The sequence below is a fragment of the Hemiscyllium ocellatum genome, chromosome 14 (genome assembly GCF_020745735.1).
Source record: "Hemiscyllium ocellatum isolate sHemOce1 chromosome 14, sHemOce1.pat.X.cur, whole genome shotgun sequence".
NCBI classification, from domain to species: domain Eukaryota; kingdom Metazoa; phylum Chordata; class Chondrichthyes; order Orectolobiformes; family Hemiscylliidae; genus Hemiscyllium; species Hemiscyllium ocellatum.
This window is the reverse complement of record NC_083414.1, coordinates 18,294,519-18,315,514: the sequence shown is the minus strand read 5'-3', so window position 1 is coordinate 18,315,514 and position 20,996 is coordinate 18,294,519. Positions and strand designations below refer to the sequence as shown.

Sequence of the window (20,996 nt, the reverse complement as noted above, 5' to 3'; positions counted from 1 at the left end):
AACCTGAATGCATGTTATTCTTCTTAAATGAGGTTTAATTGGGTTTTTAACAAAATAGTAAGTTCAGATTACTATTACAGATTAAAGAGTCTCATTGGCCCTGTCTATGTAATTTTGAATTTGCTGAATGTCAGTGTCTTATTTTAGGATAAAAATATTGCACAATTCTTAAAGTAACAAAATAAAGACGAACTTTAAAATAATTATTTCCCCGATTTCCCAATCATTACATGTAAGAATATCAAAGTGCAAAATGAAGAGGTTCAGTGGTTTTACTTACTGGTTTCTTGTTTGTGAGACTACTTCAATGTGATTGACTGCCTACCTGCATGGTGTCATCAGTTCAGCTAGATACCTGAAGACCCCCCTGAGTTAATACCATAAACAAAACACTGCACCACAGAGATTGCCAGCTTTTGTAAACAGCTTTCCTCAATGTCTGCAGTGAATACTGTTGCATCACCATTGGCTACAAAATCTAGTCCACTAATTTCAAGTTGACCATTTGCTCCAACTAAAGAGATTGGAGGAAAAAGAAGTTATGATTTTAAGTCATGTTAAGCCAGGTCAAGGTTAGATTGCATGCATATCAGGCAGTATTTACATTACAGAAAGAGATGATTCATTCCACTATTCATACATCACCTGAGCCTCATCTCACCCTCTTCATCTAAACCCATCAGCATATCCTTCTGACAAAGGGTCACTCAACCTGAAAAATTAACTCTGATCTCTCTCCACAGTTGCTGCCAAACCAGTTGAGCATTTCCAGCAATTTCCATTTTTGTCTCTGATTTGCAGCATCCACAATTCTTTCAGATTTTAATATATTCTTCTGATTCTTTCTCTGTTATATATTTAACTGGCTTTCCCTTAAAAATATGCAACTCATCCTTATGGTAGCCAACTCTACATTCCAACCACAATCTGGGTGAAGATGTTTCTCCTGTATTTACTGCCAGATGTGCTAGTAACAATCTTACAACATTTGGCTCCAAGTTCTGCTCTGCCCTGTGTAATTTTGAGATTTGAGAGTCACATATTACCAACACAGGTAGCCAAGAGTTCACAATTGATTTTAAGGTTGTATTTTAAGTTTTTCAAGAAGCAATAATTTAGACATGATGTATAAGCAAAATAAGTAGAAAAACATATGACCTGTGATAAGTGAGATCAGTTTACTGGGTCTGGAGGACTAACAGATGAATGAGGAAGATTATAATGACTTCAGTAGATTTGGTGGCAGAATTCTACTATCCATATGAAGTATTAAGAATCTCTTCCTCAATCTTCAGCCCTTTGAAAATCAGGTAGTTGTCTCACAAAGACTGTCCCCAAACACTATTAATATACTTTAGTTTGAGAGGCTAGTTGTTTAATCTATGTCAATCACTTGTTCAAACCCTTTAACCCAATGACTATGACAGGTACCCAGGATGTTGGGAAAGACCACTTCCCCAGTCCGTCACTTTAGCATAAAGTCATGTTTAAGTTTACCTTATGTTGAGGGCCATTTGTTCAGCAAAACGAGACTCTTGAATAGGCTAGGGAATACACAATGTCATCCTAGCAATTCAAGAATATCAACATGAAAGCTTTAACCAGTAGACAGTGACATTTCTTATGACTTCATGTATTTTTCCAGAGAGAGAGAAAGACCATGTCTGCTGGATGGCTTCACACTATATTGACTAACTCTATAAAAATTCGATAATATTCTGATATTTATAAATGGAATGCTCTTCATAAATCTTAAGAATCTCTAACAGGATCTTGCTCCATTTTTTCTAGTCTCCAGATAAAAAATAAATCTTCTTCATAGATACAATTTCAGAACATTGTATCATTGCAGTAAAACTTTTTTTTTGCATTTGCTCCAATGCTTAAATGTCTTTTTTTAAAATTTGGAGACTAAATCAATTCATAATGTTCAAAATGTAGTTTAATCAAAATTCTAGACTCACAAAAATAAAAATTGCTGGAGAAACTCAGCAGATCTGGTAGAATCTGTGGAGAGAAAACATTTCAAGTCCATTGATCCTTCTGCAGATATTCTACGCTGATTGGTATGTTGGTTTAATAGTATCTTTCTGCCTCTAACCTAGTTTTAAGGTTGCACGCCAGGCAGCTGTGATGGCTATCCATCCACGAGTAGAAGATAGTTCATAAGTTTAATTAAAATACCTGGAGTGTTCCAAGCCTGGTAAGTTCCTGGCCACAGACTGATGGGGTTGAGAGTGAGATATTGGAAAAGCACTGCAGGCCAGGCAGCATCTGAGGACCAGGATAATTGGTGTTTTGGGCATAGGCCCTTCATCAGGAATGGAGTCCTGATGAAAGACCTATGCCCAAAATGCCAATTCTCCATTCCTGATGAAGGGCTTATGCCCAGAATGTTGATTGTCCTGCTCCTTGGATGCTGCCTGACTTGCTGTGCTTTTCCAGCACCACACACTCGACTCTGATGTCCAGCATCTGCAGTCTTCACTTTCTACTACAGACTGATGGAGAGTAAGTAGGGGGGTGTGGTGAATGCTTCAAGATAAATTTGAGGATCCCCACTACCCCCTCCCAGTCATAGCCACCTTGCCTGCAGGATCACAGCCATAGATTCTTTCATTATGCTTCTCCCATTGGACAGTTGAAACCACCAAGTTTATAACAGTGTCGAGAGAGCACCACGATCCACTCTCTCTTTCTGGTTTACTTGCATTAATGGCCAGTTTTCTCTGGCCATTAATTGGTTATTGTTTTAAAGATTGTGTCAGATGACTATTTTCCAATGGAGTCTCATCCTTGTGTTGGAGTTTAGAAACTGGAAAGAAATCCAGTCTCTCTGCTTTTCAAACTTGGCCTTTTGCAAATGAATTCAGGTGCTTTGAATCATTTTTTAAATGGTGTTATTAATTAGTGATTTCATTTGTTTTTCATAACTGATGGAACACTGTCTGCAGATTTCTCAGCTTGAATATTCATTCTTCAAGGGGTTTGTAGGATTTTTATTTGTCCTACCAAATTTTATTCATTTTCAACTATTGGTGCATTTGTTTTCAGGCAGCTACTGTAACAAGAAGAGAAACAAAATAGACAATGGATCCTGATTCATGGAATCCCTTCAAGAAACAACTGGTTACAATGTGTTTCTGGCTCAGGTGGTAACCAACTCTTACAAAGCAGCAATGACTCTGTTAAATAACCCGGGCAACACTGATTCCATACACTAGTTTTAGTTTCTCGACAGAATAAGAATGAAGAATAGCAATCTCCCAGAGCTTTCCTCTCAAAATAGCAAGGCTTTACCATTTTTTCTTTGTCAAAAGAAAAGTTTGGTTGGGGTGAAGTGAACATGGATGTGATAAATGTGACAATTCTTGATCCCCTAGTTTCCATAAAGCAGCAATGGTCTCCAGTGCACCTATCAAGTAGAAGAAGAATCGGAACTATCACTTCTAGGATAGGCAGGGCTCAGTTTGAATTCCAAGTCGAGTTCTATCACTCTGCTGTGATCATTTCGTTTCTTTCCATAAATATTTAAAATTGACGATACAAGTATTTCACAGAAATCTTGTAAAATCTACTGATGCCGGGCGACCTTGATATTAAGAATACAGGCCCCGAAGCCAAAATGATACATAAAATGTACTTAAGGGCCCTTTGAGGATACCTTGCATTGCATCAAGAGAAACTTATAAACCGTGTAGCTGCTACGTCTATTAACAGCCTATTACTGAAACAGCAATGAAATGCTTCCTCTTAGGAATCAGGCATTGAGAATCTTCCATCTGAGAGGCAAGGCTCAAAATACATCTCACTATTATTCGCAGCAAACTGTCTCTTAAACATTTGTTGGCTACAATACATGGGGGCGTGCGTCGCGCTGCACTCACACTCTGTTATGTTATAATAATTGTTCATCCGGACCCGGTAATGGACGAACTGATCCTTTTAAGGATGAGGACAGTAGATTCAGCATTTGGCACACTTTAACATCAACCGAATCAACAAACTGTTTACAGGGAAGTCTCGTAGTATTGTCTATCAGTACTTCTGACTGCACCAGCGCTACATACACATCGTTCCATTTTGGAACAGTAAGACTATTTACTATAAGGATACCACATCCGTGTCCACGTCTGATACGGCAGCTCTCTTAGTAATAGTCTTAGTGGCTAATTAACCCTCCATTGACCATGGGTGACTCCATACCTTTCAGTCAAACAAAAAATTACGTCAAAACGTTGAGAGTCGAATCTTAGCCATCAGTGAGCGATCAATCATCCCGGTCCATCATCACACACAGCATGAACGACTCCACACCGGGAATTTTTACAGCACCGTTACTGATTAGTATTCTATACCATGCAGTCAATATGCTCACATTGGTGTTTGAGATACCGTTAGATTCAATGATGTTAATTACACGGGGGCATCACTGGAAATTCAGCACCTCACCATCCATCACATTAACTTCGCGTTGCATTCAAGTCACTCACCACTGGAGCTCTGGAATCCATCACTACTAACCATTCTGCATCCAATCGCCACCTTTAATCATTGCACTACATATTATTTAACCTACACATGTCCCAGCAGATCTCCTCGGTTAATAACAGTCCTGAGATGAGAGATGGTGCTGGATCAACGGTATTGGGGCACTCTGTTTTGGACGAGGTTTCCACTGTTAAGGGCAATCTGAGACATGCCGAGGTTCCTCGCTCTCACACATACACACAGGGACAGGCACACACATAGATGGGACTATTCCTTACAGATGCATGCATCAGCCACCCCCTACCTGCCAGGAGCTGCATCCAGGCGCAGATCTTGTAGACAGTGGCGGTGTTGCAGAAGAAGAAGAGCGCGAAGCAGGTGATGCAGCCGAGGATCAGGACCATGGAGAGCAGCACGAAGAACGCTGCCGCTTTGAAGGCACCCGAGGGGATGCTGGAGAAGTCGGAGAAGGTTCCCTGGCATATTAAATCCCGGCTGCTTAAGCCTGTCCCGATGCAGTAATGGAAAAGGCCAAAGTAGCCGGCGTAGGGAGTGTCGACACTATCCCCGATCCAGTAAGGCTGGATAAAAACCACCACGTTAATAATCGCGAAGCAAATGGTGAAGATGGCCCACAGCACACCGATGGCTCTGGAATTCCGCATGTAATTGTCATGGTAGATTTTAGAGGCTTCCTGTGAAGGCAACATATTCCCCTCTCTCGCTTTCTCTCCTCGCTAGCTCCTTAATGCAAATGCAAGAGCCAACCCTCAGTCTCTTACATTTACAGTAAATCCCAATAATATCGTGCTGATGCCCTTGTCCGATTGTTATAGAGTGGCTATATGGTGGAGATGCTCCATCTTTCCAGACCCTCTCTGCCTCTTTCTCTCCCTTTCTTTCGCTTCCCCCTCTTCCTCCCTCTCTCTCTTTCTCTCTCCGGCTCCAGGGTGCGCGCTCCCGACACGCTAGCTGTTTGGTGTATGCGCGTTACCGAGGTAATGCAGCCTTATTGGGAATATTTCCCAGCACACACCACGTTATGTTCAGATCAGGATTCTTAAATCAGATTGAACGGAACCAGATCAGGATAAAGGTGGTTCTGTTAAAAAAAAGACAACAATTTGTACTATCAGTTTAAACCACAGACTGGAGGCCTGTGACCAGTGGAGTGCCACAAGGTTCGGTGCTGGGCCCTCTACTTTCTCTCATTTACAGAAATGATTTAGATGTGAGCCTAAGAGGCACAGTTAGTAAGCTTGCAGATGACACCAAAATTGGAGGTGTAGTGGACAGCGAAGAGGGTTACCTCAGATTATAACAGGATCTTGATCAGATGAGCCAATGGGCTGAGAAGTGGCAGATGGAGTTTAATTCAGATAAATGTGAGATGCTCCATTTTGGGAAAGCAAATCTTAGCAGGATTTATACACTTAATGGTAAGGTCCGAGGGAGTGTTGCTGAACAAAGAGACCATGGAGTGCAGGTTCATAGCTCCTTGAAAGTGGAATCGCAGGTAGATAGGACAGTGAAGAAGGCGTTTGGTATGCTTTCCTTTTTTGGTCAGAGTATTGAGTACAGGAGTTGGGAGGTCATGTTGCAGCTGTACAGGACATTGGTTAGGCCACTGTTGGAATATTGCATGCAATTTTGGTCTCCTTCCTATCAGAAAGATGTTGTGAAACTTGAAAGGGTTCAGAAAAGATTTACAAGGATGTTGCCAGGGTTGGAGGATCTGAGCTACAGAGAGAGGCTGCACAGGCCGGGGCTCTTTTCCCTGGAGTGTCGGAGGCTGAGGGGTGACCTTATAGAGGTTTTTAAAATTATGACGGGCATGGATAGGATAAATAGACAAAGTCTTTTCCCTGGGGTCAGAGAGTCCAGAACTAGATGGCATAGGGTTAGAGTGAGAGGGGAAAGATATAAAAGAGACCTAAGGGGCAACTTTTTCATGTATGGTATGTGTATGGAATGAGCTGCCAGAGGATGTGGTGGAGGCTGGTACAATTGCAACATTTAAGAAGCATTTGGATGGGTATATGAATAGGAAGGGTTTGGAGGGATTTGGGCCGGGTGCTGGCAGGTGGGACTAGATTGGGTTGGGATGTGTGATCGGCATGGACGGGTTGGACCGAAGGGTCTGTTTCCATACTGTACATCTCTATGACTCTATTTATGACTCTATATCTTCACAAACTTGCCCATTGGATCAAAATAACTAAGATGTACATATGCATATAGTCATGATGAGGCAAAATACACGTGTAAATCGTTATTTAATCTCCCAGAAGCAGTTTACATGCACACCCAGTTCACACGTTCCTATTGATTGTACTCCCTAAAGAGTCTTGGGACATACTTTTGAAAGTTAGCAAACAAATAATCCAGTCATAATATGATTAGTTCAATTGCTTCCAAATTGCAAATTTCTTTTAAAAAAACTTTTTGCAGTATAAATTCAATCTGGTGTCCCAATATTTTAGAATTTTTATAAAGTCTGTTCAAGATTGTTTCAACCAATTATCTTCAAATAATTATGGTCCATTACTGCTTTTACTTTTTGAGAAAAACAGGGCACTAACCAAGGTTAAAGGGAATAAGTGGAAGGTTGAGTAAATCAGGAAGTTGCCATTAATTGGCCAGCTTTGTATTTTAAAAGCCGATAGTTTGTTGGATAGAGGGACGGTTGTAGAATTTCTGAGAAAGGTGAGCTAGTATGATAAAATTGAATGGAATGCAGAACATTTATTCTTCTAACCATATTTCCTTGATAATCAACAGCATTCACATTGCTGAATCTTCACCATCCCCATCCTAAGAGTCACCATTAACTAGAAGCTCAACTTTATCAGTCACGTTGATGCCATATGCAATAGAGAAGATCAGAGACTGCAATGAATGGCTCACCTTTGGCCCATCAGAGTTTCTCCAGCTCCTACAAGGCCTAAGTCAGAGGTTTCTTGGAATACTCTCTGCTTGCCTGGATGGTGGCAGTTACATTCAAAATGCTTAATACCATCCAATCAATCTTTTTAGCACCTCAGCTAATCCCTTCACAAACGACATATTGTGTTTGCAGTACATATCAGCTGCAAGACACATTACAGCAACTCAACAAGGCTCTTTCGACCTCACTTCTCAACATATAACCTTCACAACAAGGGAAATAGGTTCAGGAGAGTACCATTATAACCTGGTTAGAACAATGCCTTGTGTCTCTCTAGCCCCACTACCTCACTGATCACAGCACATTTCTAAACATTTTACCCAGCTATCAATATGGTCAGTTATGTATTTTATCTGCACTACGTCCAGAATTTTAAAATAATCCATCACTAGGGTCTTTCAACAAACAGTATGAATATTAAATTACTATTAATTCAAGACTTATTCAAAAAAAAAGCAAGATTGATTTACACACTGCTTGAAGAGCAAAAGTATAAATAATAATCATTCTAAATAATCCAAAATATACTTGTTAAAGAAACATTTTCAGTGGAGATTGATTTTGAGAAGAAAACACATTGGCTAAATACTTGTTAATTGTTGGAGAATAAAAAGATTAGCTATGAAATATTCCAGATGGCTCTCAGTTTTGCATCCTTGCAGCTGTCACTGGACACAGATGGTTGTTACAAGACACTTGCAATAGTGCCCTAACATCTCTTCAGATGGAGGTAATTCTGGAATTCTGGGAAATGCACCCAACTACAGCTCCTCGAAAACCACACTAAGGAACTGGAGCTGGAGCTGTAACTGGAACTTCAGACCATTCGGGAGGTGGAGGGGGTTATTAAGAAGATTTGTAGGGACGTAGTCACACCTCAGGTACAAGAAGGCGGCAGATGGGTTACTGTCAGGGGACAGAAAAGGAACCAACAGGCAGTGCAGGGATCCTCTCTGGCCATTCCCCTGAACAACAAGTAGACTGTTTTGGATACTGTTGGGGGAAACGACTTACGAAGGGTAACCAATGAGTAGCAGGACTCTGGAACAGAGTCTGTCCCTGTTGCTCAGAAGGGAATGGGGAAGGAACAGAGCATTCATTATTGCAGACTCCATGGTTAGGGGGACGGATAGGAGATCCTGTGGGAATGAAAGAGACTCAATTGGTCTGTTGTCTCCCAGGTGACAGGGGTCTTGATCACTCTGATCGTGTTTTCGGGATCATTGAGGGGGTGGGGGAGCATTAACTAGATGCTCCCAAGTTGTGGTCCATATAGGCACCAATGACATAGTTAGGAAGAGTGATGGGGATTTAAGGCAGAAATTCAGGGAGCTAGGGTGGAAACTTAGAATTAGAACAATCAGAATTGCCTGTGCAATATGATATTGAGGCGAGGAATGGGGAGAGTACAGTGTTAGACATGTGGCTAAAGGGATAGTTCAGAAGGGAGGGACTTGGATTCCTGGATAATTTGGGGCTCTTTCTGGGGTAGGTGGGACCTCTACAAACAGGATGGTCTTCACCTGAACTAGAGGGGTACCTAAACCCTGGGGGGAGGAATTTGCTTATGCTCTTTGGATGGGTTTAAATTAGTTCAGCAGGGGGATGAGAACCTAAACTGAAAATGTGTTGCTGGTCAAAGCACAGCAGGCCAGGCAGTATCTCAGGAATAGGGAATTCGACGTTTCGAACATAAGCCCTTCATCAGGAATAAGAGAGAGTAGCCAAGCAGGCTAAGATAAAAGGTAGGGAGGAGGGACTTGGGGGAGGGGCGATGGAGGTGGGATAGGTGGAAGGAGGTCAAGGTGAGGGTGATAGGCCGGAGTGGGGTGGGGGCGGAGAGGTCAGGAAGAGGATTGCAGGTTAGGAGGGCGGTGCTGAGTTGAGGGAACCGACTGAGACACGGGGGGGGGAGGGGAAATGAGGAAACTGGAGAAATCTGAATTCATACCTTGTGGTTGGAGGGTTCCCAGGCGGAAGATGAGGCGCTCCTCCTCCAGCCGTCGTGTTGTTATGTTCTGCCGGTGGAGGAGTCCAAGGACCTGCATGTCCTCGGTGGAGTGGGAGGGAGAGTTAAAGTGTTGAGCCACGGGGTGGTTGGGTTGGTTGGTCCGGGCATCCCTGAGGGGTTCTCTGAAGCGTTCCGCAAGTAAGCGGCCTGTCTCCCCAATATAGAGGAGGCCACATCGGGTGCAGCGGATGCAATAGATGATGTGTGTGGAGGTACAGGTGAACTTGTGGCGGATATGGAAGGATCCCTTGGGGCCTTGGAGGGAAGTGAGTGTGGAGGTGTGGGCGCAAGTTTTACATTTCCTGCGGTCGCAGGGGAAAGTGCCGGGGGTGGAGGTTGGGTTGGTGGGGGGTGTGGATCTGACGAGGGAGTCACGAAGGGAGTGGTCCTTGCGGAACGCTGATAGGGGAGGGGAGGGAAATATATCCTTGGTGGTGGGGTCCGTTTGGAGGTGGCGGAAATGACGGCGGATGATACGTTGTATGCGGAGGTTGGTGGGGTGGTAGGTGAGAACCAGTGGGGTTCTGTCTTGGTGGCGGTTGGAGGAGCGGGGCTCAAGGGCGGAGGAGCGGGAAGTGGAGGAGATGCGGTGGAGGGCATCGTCGATCACGTCTGGGGGGAATCTGCGGTCCTTGAAGAAGGAGGCCATCTGGGCTGTGCAGTGTTGGAACTGGTCCTCCTGGGAACCCTCCAACCACAAGGTATGGGGAACCCTCCAACCACAAGGTATGGGGAACCCTCCAACCACAAGGTATGAATTCAGATTTCTCCAGTTTCCTCATTTCCCCTCCCCCCACCTTGTCTCAGTCGGTTCCCTCAACTCAGCACCGCCCTCCTAACTTGCAATCCTCTTCCTGACCTCTCCGCCCCCACCCCACTCCGGCCTATCACCCTCACCTTGACCTCCTTCCACCTATCCCACCTCCATCGCCCCTCCCCCAAGTCCCTCCTCCCTACCTTTTATCTTAGCCTGCTTGGCTACTCTCTCTCATTCCTGATGAAGGGCTTATGCTCGAAACGTCGAATTGCCTATTCCTGAGATGCTGCCTGGCCTGCTGTGCTTTGACCAGCAACACATTTTCAGCTGTGATCTCCAGCGTCTGCAGACCTCATTTTTTACTCGAGGATGAGAACCTAAACTGTAGTTTGACTGTACAGGAGGTTGAGAGAAGTGAGGCCCCAAATAAGGTTTCAAGGTTGCAAGATGGCACCAGCAAACAAGAAGTTGGTTTGATGTGTGCCTACTTCAACACCAGGAGCTTCTGAAATAAGGTGGGTGAACTTGCAGCATGGTTGGTGCCTGGGATTTCGATGTTGTGGCATGGAGACGTAGGTAAAGCAGGGACAGGAATTTTTGTTGCAGGTTCTGGGATTTAGTTGTTTCAGTAAGAACAGAGAAGATGGTAAAAGGGGAGGGGTGTGTGGCATTGTTAGTCAAGGACAGTATTATGGTTGCAGAAAGGACATTTCAGGACTCATCTTCAGAGGTAGAATGGGCTGAGGTTAGAAACAGGAAAGGAGAAGTCACCCTGCTGGGAGTTTTCTATAGGCCTCCGAATAGTTCCAGAGATGTAAAGGATAGATTCTCAATAAGAGCAAGAATGACAGGATAGTTATGGGGTCTTTAACTTTCCAAATATTGACTGGGAAGACTATAGTTCAATTACTTTAGATGGGTCAATTTTTATCCAATGTGTGCTGGAGAGTTTCCTGACATTGTATGTAGACAGGCAATAAGGGACAAAGCCATATTAGATTTGGTAGTGGGTAGGTGTTAGATTTGGAGGTAGGTGAGCACTTTGGTGTTAGTGACCACAGTACAGTTATGTTTATTTTAGTGATGGAAAAGGATAGGTATATACCGCAGGGCAAGAGTTGGAGCTGGGAGAAAGGCAATTATGATGCCATCAGGCAAGATTGAAGATACATAGAATGGGGAAGGAAACTGCAAGGGATGGCGACAATGGAAATGTGGAGTTTATTCAAGGAACAGCTACTGGAAGTCCTTAATACCAGTCAGGCAGGGAGGAAGTTGTTGAGCTTGGGAGCTGTAGTACACTAAGGAATGTGAATCTCTTGTCAAGTGGAAGAAGAAAGCTTATTTTAGGATGATTTGGAGATGCCGCCGTTGGATTGGGATGTACAAAGTTAAAAATCACACAACACCAGGTTATAGTCCAACAGGTTTAATTGGAAGCACACTAGCTTTTGGAGGGACGCTCCTTCACCTAATGAAGGAGCTATTGTTTCCAATCAAAACTGTTGGACTATAACCTAGTGTTGTGTGATTTTTAACTATGTTAGGATGAGATGTGATGGCTCAGTTAGGACACTTGAGGGTTACCAGTCAGCCAGGAAAGAGATAAAGAGACAGCTAAGAGGAGCCAGGAGGGAACATGAGAAGCCGTTGGCAGCTAGGATCAAGGACAACCCTAAGGCTTTCTATTGGTATATGAGGAATAAAAGAATGACTCAGATTGGGGCCAAAATCTTCGAGTAAAAAGTGAGGTCTGCAGATGCTGGAGAGCAGAGCTGAAAATGTGTTGCTGGTTAAAGCACAGCAGGTTAGGCAGCATCCAAGGAACAGGAAATTCGACGTTTCGGGCCAGAGCCCTTCATCAGGAAAGGGCTCTGGCCTGAAACGTCGAATTTCCTGTTCCTTGGATGCTGCCTAACCTGCTGTGCTTTAACCAGCAACACATTTTCAGCTAAGATTGTGGCCAATCTAGGATAGTAGTGGGAGGCTGTGCACGGAGTCAGAGGAGATAGGGAAGGCACTAAATGAATACTTTTCATCAGTATTCACACTGGAAAAAGACAATGTTTTTGCAGAGAATAGGGATATACAGGCCACTAGACTGGATGTGATTGACGTTCACAAAATAGAGGTGTTAGCAATTCTGGAAAATGTGAAAATAGATAAGTCCCTGAGCTTGATGGGATTTATCCTAGGATTCTCTGGGAAGCCAGGGAGGAGATTGCCGAGACTTTGGCTTTGATCTTTATGTTGTCATTGCCTCGAGGAATGGTGCCAGAAGGCTGGAGGATAGCAAATATTGTTCCCTTGTTCAAGAAGGGGAGTAGAGATAATCCTGGTAATTATCGACAAATAAGCCTTACTTCGGTTGTGGTTAAAGTGTTGGAAGAGGTGATAAGAGATAGGATTTATAATCATCTAGAGAGGAGTGAGTTGTTTAGAGATAGTCAACATGGTTTTGTAAAGGGTAGGTTGTGCCTCACAAACCTTAGAGTTCTTTGAGAAGGTGACCAAACAGGTGGATGAGAATAAAGCAGTTGATGTGGTGTATATGGATTTCAGTAAGGCGTTTGATAAGGTTGCCCACGGTTGGCTATTTCACAAAATACTGAGGCATGGGATTGAGGGTGATTTAATGGTTTGGATCAGAAATTGGCTGGCTGAAAGAAGACAGAGGGTGGTGGTTGATGGGAAATGTTCATCTTGGAGTTCAGTTATTAGTGGTGTACCACAAGGATCTGTTCTGGGTCCATTGCTGTTTGTCATTTTTATAAATAACCTGAATGAGAGCGTAGAAGGATGGGTTAGTACATTTGCGGATAACACTAAGATCAGTGGAGTTTTGGATAGTGCTGAAGGATGTTGTAGATTACAGCTGGACAGAGGTAAGTTGCAGAGCTGGGCTGAGAGGTGGCAAATGGAGTTTAATGTGAGGTGATTCACTTTGGAAGGAGTAACTGGAATAAAGAATACCGGGCTAATGGTAAGATCCATGGTAGTGTAGATGAACAGAGAGATCTCAGTGTCCATGTACATAGATCTCTGAAAATTGCCACCCAGGTTGATGGGGTTGTTAAGAAGGCATATGGCGTGTTAGCTTTTAATAGTACGGAACCATGAGGTCATGCTGCAGCTGTACATATCTCTGGTGCAACCTCACTTGGAGTACTGCATACAATTCTGGCCACTCCATTATAGGAAGGATGTTGCCTGGTATGGAGAAAAGGTCTTATGAGGAATGGCTGAGGGACATGAGGCTGTTTTCATTTGAGATAAGAAAGTTGAGAGGTGACTTAACTGAGACGTCAAATAATCAGAGGGTTAGATAGGGTGGACAGTAAGAGCTTTTTTCCTCAGATATTAATGGCTAGCATGAGGAGACATAGCTTTAAACTGAGAGTTGATATATATAGGACAGACATCAGAGGTAATTTCTTCACTCAGAGTGGTTGGGGCATGAACACACTGCCTGCAAAAGTAGTCGATTCACCAACTTTAAGAGCATTTAAATGGTCATTTTTAGACATATGGACAAAAATGGAATAGTGCAGGTTAGATAGGCTTCAGATTGGTTTCACAGGGGCAACATCTAGGGCAGGAGGGCACTGTAATGTTCTATGTTTTAATAAATCTTGTAAAAGTCTTTCAAGGACTTAAATCATTTTGGTTTCTCAAATCTTGCATGGGATCTTCAAATGGGTTTCCCAAAAAAAGTGGCAAAAGCTATGTTGAGGATCTTATCTCTTCACAGGTTACATTCCAGCTGAACATATCAAAACAGCTGCTTCTCCTGACAGCCATAAACCTGACATGTGACTTCCACCACGTCAAAGCAGTTCGATTCAGTCATGCGGCTTCCAATAGGTTCTTTAAAAAGAAGTTTAGCAGTGAGCTTTAAGAAAAACAGGTTCTATATTTCCTCAGTACTTCAAATGAATTAATTTTCATAATCCTTTAGATGTGAATCCTCAAAAAATATTCATAATAGGAGCACCTTCATAACAATCTCACCAGCTTCATGTTTCCTTGCAATTTATTTGCCATTATAATTTGAACATATATTGTTGTTCCTTCATTGTTGCTGACTCAACCCAACCAGCTTGTCGGGGAAATCCTCATCTAACAACGTTGTGGAAGCGCGATCACCACATGGAGTGCTGTGGTTTAAGAAGATGGATCACCATCACTTTTTAGAAATAACCATGTCATAAGGATATGAAAAGGTGAAAGAGAATGTAGGATGGAATATTTTGAGGCGAACAGAAACCAATAATGAATTTTAATTGGGACAAATACATAGCAATAGATATGAGACAAGAAAGGTTGTGACAAAGAAAGAAATGATAAAAGTTGAACTGAGAGAAAGAGCAAACATTCACTATCAAGTGATTTGTTTAATTACGACAGGTTTCAGATATAGGTGGAGAATTTAAGACTTAACTAGATTCGGGATTCCTAAGAATTTGGAGACGATGCACAGGGAAGAAGTTCTTAGCCTAATAATAAAAAGCTCTACTCACTTGCTTAGCTGTAGCAATTAGTATGTTCATTCTATATCACAAACACAGCATTCTGAATTGCGATGGGACAGCTACCTCAATTTCCATCTCAAAAGACGCTACTGTTCTGATAATAAGATATTAAAAATGAATATCCTCTTTACTGTTGTATCTATTGAATTTCAAGCTGCCCAGTTCATATAGGGATCAAAATTCCTCCTTTCAATCTATAAGTATTTATTTTTAATCAATTGTATTCTATGGTGTAATTTCTGTGAGATGGAACTTGTTACAATATATACATATCAAACAATCAAAACAGACACACAATGATGTTGAAGCAATTATTAAACTGTGAAAGAAGCATTTAACAAGTTGCAAACTACTAAACTTTTGCATTGCTTCCATGCAGTGCACATGCCTCTAGTAATTTTAGTCCTGATTTGCTAAAATGAAAAGTTTGGAAACCCTATGTACAGTACCATGGTAGTACTGCATTTACCCAGCCTTAAGTATGGTTCTTCTGCTTCTTGCAAATACAATACAGTTGTCTGTGTTACATTACTGTATGTTGCAGTGCTACTTCTTTTCTAACTGATAGTGACTGACAAGATTAGCTCCCTCAATACAACAGTAACATTTGTGTAAACTGTGAGATTGTCATTGGATAATATACCTAGGAGGAAACAAAAGATTTTAAACTAACATATACAGGAAACAATTCCAATTAGATTGGGATTGTGAGAGTAGACATGTTTTAAAAGCTCAAGTATGTATTTAGGATATCTATACATTTCATTTTCTGTCAAAGGTAATCAAATGGCAAGATCCATAAATACAGCTGCAGAAAAGAACTCTTTCGCTAATAGCCAATAATTCATGGGGTTACGTGGAATGCTGAGTAATTTCAAATTTTAAAAACATATGCTAATGAGCAGAAGTTGTAATTGCTGGTCTTTATTCCAGATGATTTTCATTCAGTATTATTAAAGAAAACCATGCAGTCAAAATCATACATTAGACTAAAACATCAATATTTTCATGCACAATCCATTAAACTGACCCATTTCATTGAAGCAGATTATAGTCAGTACATATTTACATATGCAATTTTGAGTAACACATTTATTTTAACATGCCAAATACTAAGCCAGTTGCAGAAGCACCTGCCAAGTCTTTAGTTCACTTTAAATTGATTATTGATTTGATGTTCAACGATACAATTTGGGTGATGAATTTTAATACTTACATTGTGGAAACCTACACTATAATCATGCCTTTATAACTGTAGGTGAATGTCAGTAGTGATATCAAGATCCAATAATCATGCTAGTGATGTAGTGATGCTATGAATATAACTACTTATAATTTTAATATGTATACATGTTTAACAAATTGTGTAGCTTTTCAGTTCTGCCTTCCAATATGAATGTAGACTGGTACAGTATCATAAAAGTCTATTAGACGGTGTTGACATTAATTATAACACATAAATTCTTGATATTTGTTGCATAATGTATACTTATCAATCGAACAACTTGAAATTTTTTTCTCATCAGTGCTGATCTTGGCATTCGTCTCAGCTTTCTGGTTGTTCTACATGCTCTCCCCTTTCTGTTTTGAAGTTATTATCCATAGATCAGCTGTTCATATGCTCAATCTAATATATGCCTGATCTGAGGAAGGTACCAGGCTGCACAATTTTGTAAAGCGCTTCTAATGGAAATTGTGACAGACTAAACTGAATTTGCCATTTAGACTTGCAATACTGGTGGAAGGAATTGCTAAGAGGTATTAAAACAGCATTCACACGACATTGATCAAATTTCACACAATCCTTTCATTAATATAGTCAATTTGAGCTTGCATTATAGCCATGAATGTAAAGTGCTATGTGTAATATAACATAAAATGCTCGTAAGCAAGGTCTCCTTGAACTACCATCAGTAATGCATTGGAAGATCTAATCATTACCCTTAATGAAGCTAACTAGTATACCATTACTGTAAACAAAAAAGAGATTGACTTATTTTAAAAAGTGATACGAGAAGTAAAAATGAGTTTTCTGTTATCACTCTTTTATATGCTTCATCAGTTTATTTCTGTATAGTTTTAAATCTTCAATAGCTGCAGCAAATAATCACAGTAAAATGTTAAACAGCATCAAAGGACTCTGATGATTCTGTAACTGTGGAAGTATAGAGAAGAGCTATATAGTTATTAGTCTGCATGAATTGAAATAAAGTAAGCCCTTTACAGTATTCTACTTGGCCTGGGATTAAGAGAACATTTGAGATCTTGAAAATCAGGTTTTCATGGCCAGACTGCTTTGTTGGTGCACTACAGTGCAGTGCTAAGAAACTTTGCCAAGTCTTCACAGCAGGTTGCATTCACTTTTACATTGCTGTGTCTCATGCGACTGATGTGGACTTTTGACTTGAATCATAAGAATGGTGGAGCAACTGAGTTTGGTGCAGATGCAAACTTAGTGACTAATATAAATCAGCTTGACTTGAATGCTGGAAAGAGAAGTTGGCATAATTTTAACCCTGTTCCTTTAAATACTTTTTTTTTAAACTTTTGGAAGCATACCAACAGAAATTCCAAATGAGCCAAGTTAGCAAATTTACAATGCTTTCTTACATATAAAGTGGCATTTACTGATTCAAAGCAATTAGCAGGAAAGCCAATTTTTTCAACAAGTATCTATAAAATGACCTGAGCTCAGTTCACATCTCTCAGTCTTCCCAAAATGATTAGATTAGATTCCCTACAGTGTGGAACAGGCCTTCAGCCAACAAGTCCACACCGACTCTCCGAAGAGTAACCCACCCAGTCCCATTTCCCTCTGACTAATGCCTATGGAACCTTGCTGAATTGCTACAGTCCATTTTATAAATGGTATTCCTGACCACGAGTGATGGAGGAGTCAATCCTTGTGGATGTGGTCAATGGTGTCGAACTGCTATTGGCGCTATTGGTGCTACACTCATCCAGACAAATGAGGAGTATTCTATTACACTCCTAACTTGGGATTGTAGAAGGTGAACAGGCTTTAGCAGGGTTAGGTGAGTTACTCACTGAGGATTCCTAGCCTTTGAGCTGCTTCTGTAGCTACAGTGTTTGTACAGTTAGTCTAGTTCAGTCTCTGATTCAGTGATCGTTAAGCCATTGTCTCTTTTGTTGGAGATTATCATTGCCTGACACTTGCGCAGGATGAAAGTTACTTGCCAAAATCAACCAAATCTGGATATTGTCCAGTTATTGCTGCATTTGGACTTGGACTCCTTAAGTACCTGAGGAGTTGTGAATTGTACCTCAACAGTGTGCAGTCATGAGTGAACATTCCCATTTCTGACCTTACGATGGAGGGGAGGTCATTAATGAAGAAGCTGGATATAGTTTGGCCTAGGACACTACCCTAAGGATTTGCTGCAATGATGTTTGGGAACTGAGATGATTGACAATCTCTACTAGCTCTCTTGTGCCAGGTATGACTTCAATCAGCACAGAGTTTTCCCCCAATTCCATTGTCTCCAGTTTTTTGGTTGGATTCCAGACTCAATTAAATTCGGGGGAACACGGTGGCTTAGTGATTAGCACTGCTACCTCACAGCGCCAGGAACACAAGTTTGATTCCACTCTCTGGTAACTATATGTGTGGAGTTTGCACATTCTCCCTGATGCTGCATGGGTTTCCTTCTGGTGCTTCAGTTTCCTCCCTTTGTCCAAAGATGTGCAGGTTAGGTGGATTGGCTATGCTAAATTGCCAGTAGTAGCCAGGGATGTGCAGGCTAGGTGGATTAGCTATGGGAACTGCAGAGTTACAGGGATAAGATGGAGGAAGGGGGTGGGTCTGGGCAGGATGCTTTTCGGAGAGTCAGTGTGGACTTGATGGACTGACTGGCCTGCTTTCACATTGTAGGAATTCTTTTATTCTATGTAATATAGTTCGATGGCATGGGGAGTTATCCTTGACACAATCAATTTTGCCAATGTTCAGGAAGAAGGCTGTAATAAGGTCAGAAGCTGGGTGGCTCTGATGGAACCTAAACTGTGCGGTTTATTTCTTTGCAAATTCCACTTGGTAACACTGTTGATTTCCACTCACATTGATGTTTTGATGACTACCTGCTCTGATGGGGTAATAATTTGATGGTTGAATTTGTCTTGAGCCATACCTGGGCAGTTTTCCACGTTGCCAGTGAAATGCAAGTGTTGTAGCTGTGGAAGAACACTTGGCCTTGGGTCTGGAGCACAAGTCTTCAGGATTATTGTCAGAATGTCGTCAGGAGCCTACAGCCTCTACAGTATCCAAGACCTTCCACAGTTTGTTGACATCATATGGAATAAATTGAATTGGTTAAAGATTAGTATCTATGAAGCTAGGGGTTTCAGAAGGAAGTCAAGATTAATCATCCATTGGCACCTCTGGCTGAATATGGTTGCATTCAGCCTTGTCTTTTGCACTGATCTGCTTGCTTCACCAGTCATTGAGGATGGGGATACTTGTGGAACCTCCACATCCTGTTCACATTTGAACTGTCTACCCCATTCCATGAGCGGAGATGGCAGGATTGCAAAGCTTAAGTCTGATCTTTTAGTTTCAGGATCACTTAGCCCTGTCAATTGTATGTTGCTTCCACTGATTGGCATACAAATAGTGAAGTGTGGTACCCTCACCAGCTTAGCACCTCTTATTTAGGAATATTTGGTGCTGTTCCTGGCACACTTCCTGCACTCTTCAGTGAAACAGTATTGATTCTTGGGTTTGATGTTAGATGTAGTTTGGGAAATAGGCCAGGCCAGGAGATTGCAGATTGTGCTCAATTAAAATTCTGCTGCTGTTGGCCCAACCTGTATACCCAGATTTGATTTGCTAGATCTGTTCATAGTTTGTTCCATGAATCATTGTGGTAGTGCCACACAACACAATGGAGGGTATCCACAGTGGGAAGATGGGACTTGGTCTCCACAAGACTTGTGCGGTAGTCACTCCTATTGATACTGTCATGAATGGACATGTCTACAACAAGTAGATTGCCGATGCCAAGGTTAAGCAGATTTTTCCAACTTGTTTGTTCCTTCACAACTTATCACAGACTCAATCTTGTAGCTATATCCTTTAAGACTCACCTAGTATTGTTAGAGCTGCTGAGTCACTCTTAGTAATGGATATTGAAGTCCTAATTGTTTATCACTATACTGACACCTCAGGTGGGTCTGTCCTGCTAGTGGGCCAGAAAGCACTCAGCGTTGCTGTTATTGGTGTAAAAACAGAAAGAATGAGGGAAATTCAGCAAATCCAAAAAAAGAATTCCATCAGACTTGAAGTATTAATTCTATATCGCTCTCAACAGATGCTGCCAGACCTATTGAGTTTCTTTAGCTCCTTCTGTAATTATTTAAGATCTCCAGCATCTGTAGTATTTTGATTTTATTGTAGTGATGGTGGTGCCTGACGTTGGAATGGACTGGATCAGCCAGCTACTTTTCACAGTGCCTACTAGTGACTACAATAGGCCCTGCAAAAAAAAAAGACAGTGCAATTAATGCCACCATCAGAGACAAATTCCTTATCCATAGTGCACTTCAAGCTCCTCAAAGGAAGTCATGGTCTCCCTGAAATCAAGTCATGGTCTACTCAAAGTCCAATTCCCTAAAACTGCCCTTTGCTACACCTCTAGTTGAAAGTCTACTCTGACTTCAAGCCCAGCCAAAATTTCTAATTTCTGAAAATATAGGATCTGGAGGAGTTAGTGCTTTAACAGAATTACTGAAAGTGTTTGTTAGATATATATTTTGAGATGTGTTATGGTAATGATAATTGAAAGATAACTATTGATGCTATCGGCATCCTATAACTCAAAAAGCCTGTTGTATGCACTATTGGAAGTGTAGGAGACAGGTAGTTCTGTCCCAAGTCAGTAAATCTTCAGAGCATTAAAAAAACTCAATAATTAGTTTGAGATTAAATGTATTGCAAACCATATCGACTGGAAGATGAATTATGCTTGTCCCCGCTATGCATCAGCTCAATTTTTACTGTCTTTCTATAATTTGACATTATAGCTTGGAAATTACTCAGTGAAGAGAAAGTGAGGACTGCAGATGCTGGAGATCAAACTCGAGAGTGTAGTGCTGGAAAAGCACAGCAGGTCAGGCAGCATCCCAGGAGCAGGAGAACTGATGTTTTGAGCATAAGCTGTTCATCAGGAATCTGCTGCTCCATGGCTATTACCTGACCTACTGTGCTTCTCCAGCTCCACACTCGACAAATTACTGAGTGAT

At 41.6% G+C, this 20,996-nt stretch overlaps 1 protein-coding gene across 1 annotated transcript in view; it reads right to left on the bottom strand.

Annotated features, from left to right (window-relative positions):
- The window catches only part of lhfpl4a (LHFPL tetraspan subfamily member 4a), a 142,518-nt gene extending 137,317 nt beyond the window's left edge, over positions 1-5,201 (bottom strand). Inside the window, exon 1 of the mRNA XM_060835838.1 lies at positions 4,796-5,201. Within this exon, the coding sequence (XP_060691821.1) occupies positions 4,796-5,201 (406 nt within the window). The remainder of the gene's footprint in view (positions 1-4,795) is intronic.
- Positions 5,202-20,996: the final 15,795 nt, after the last annotated feature.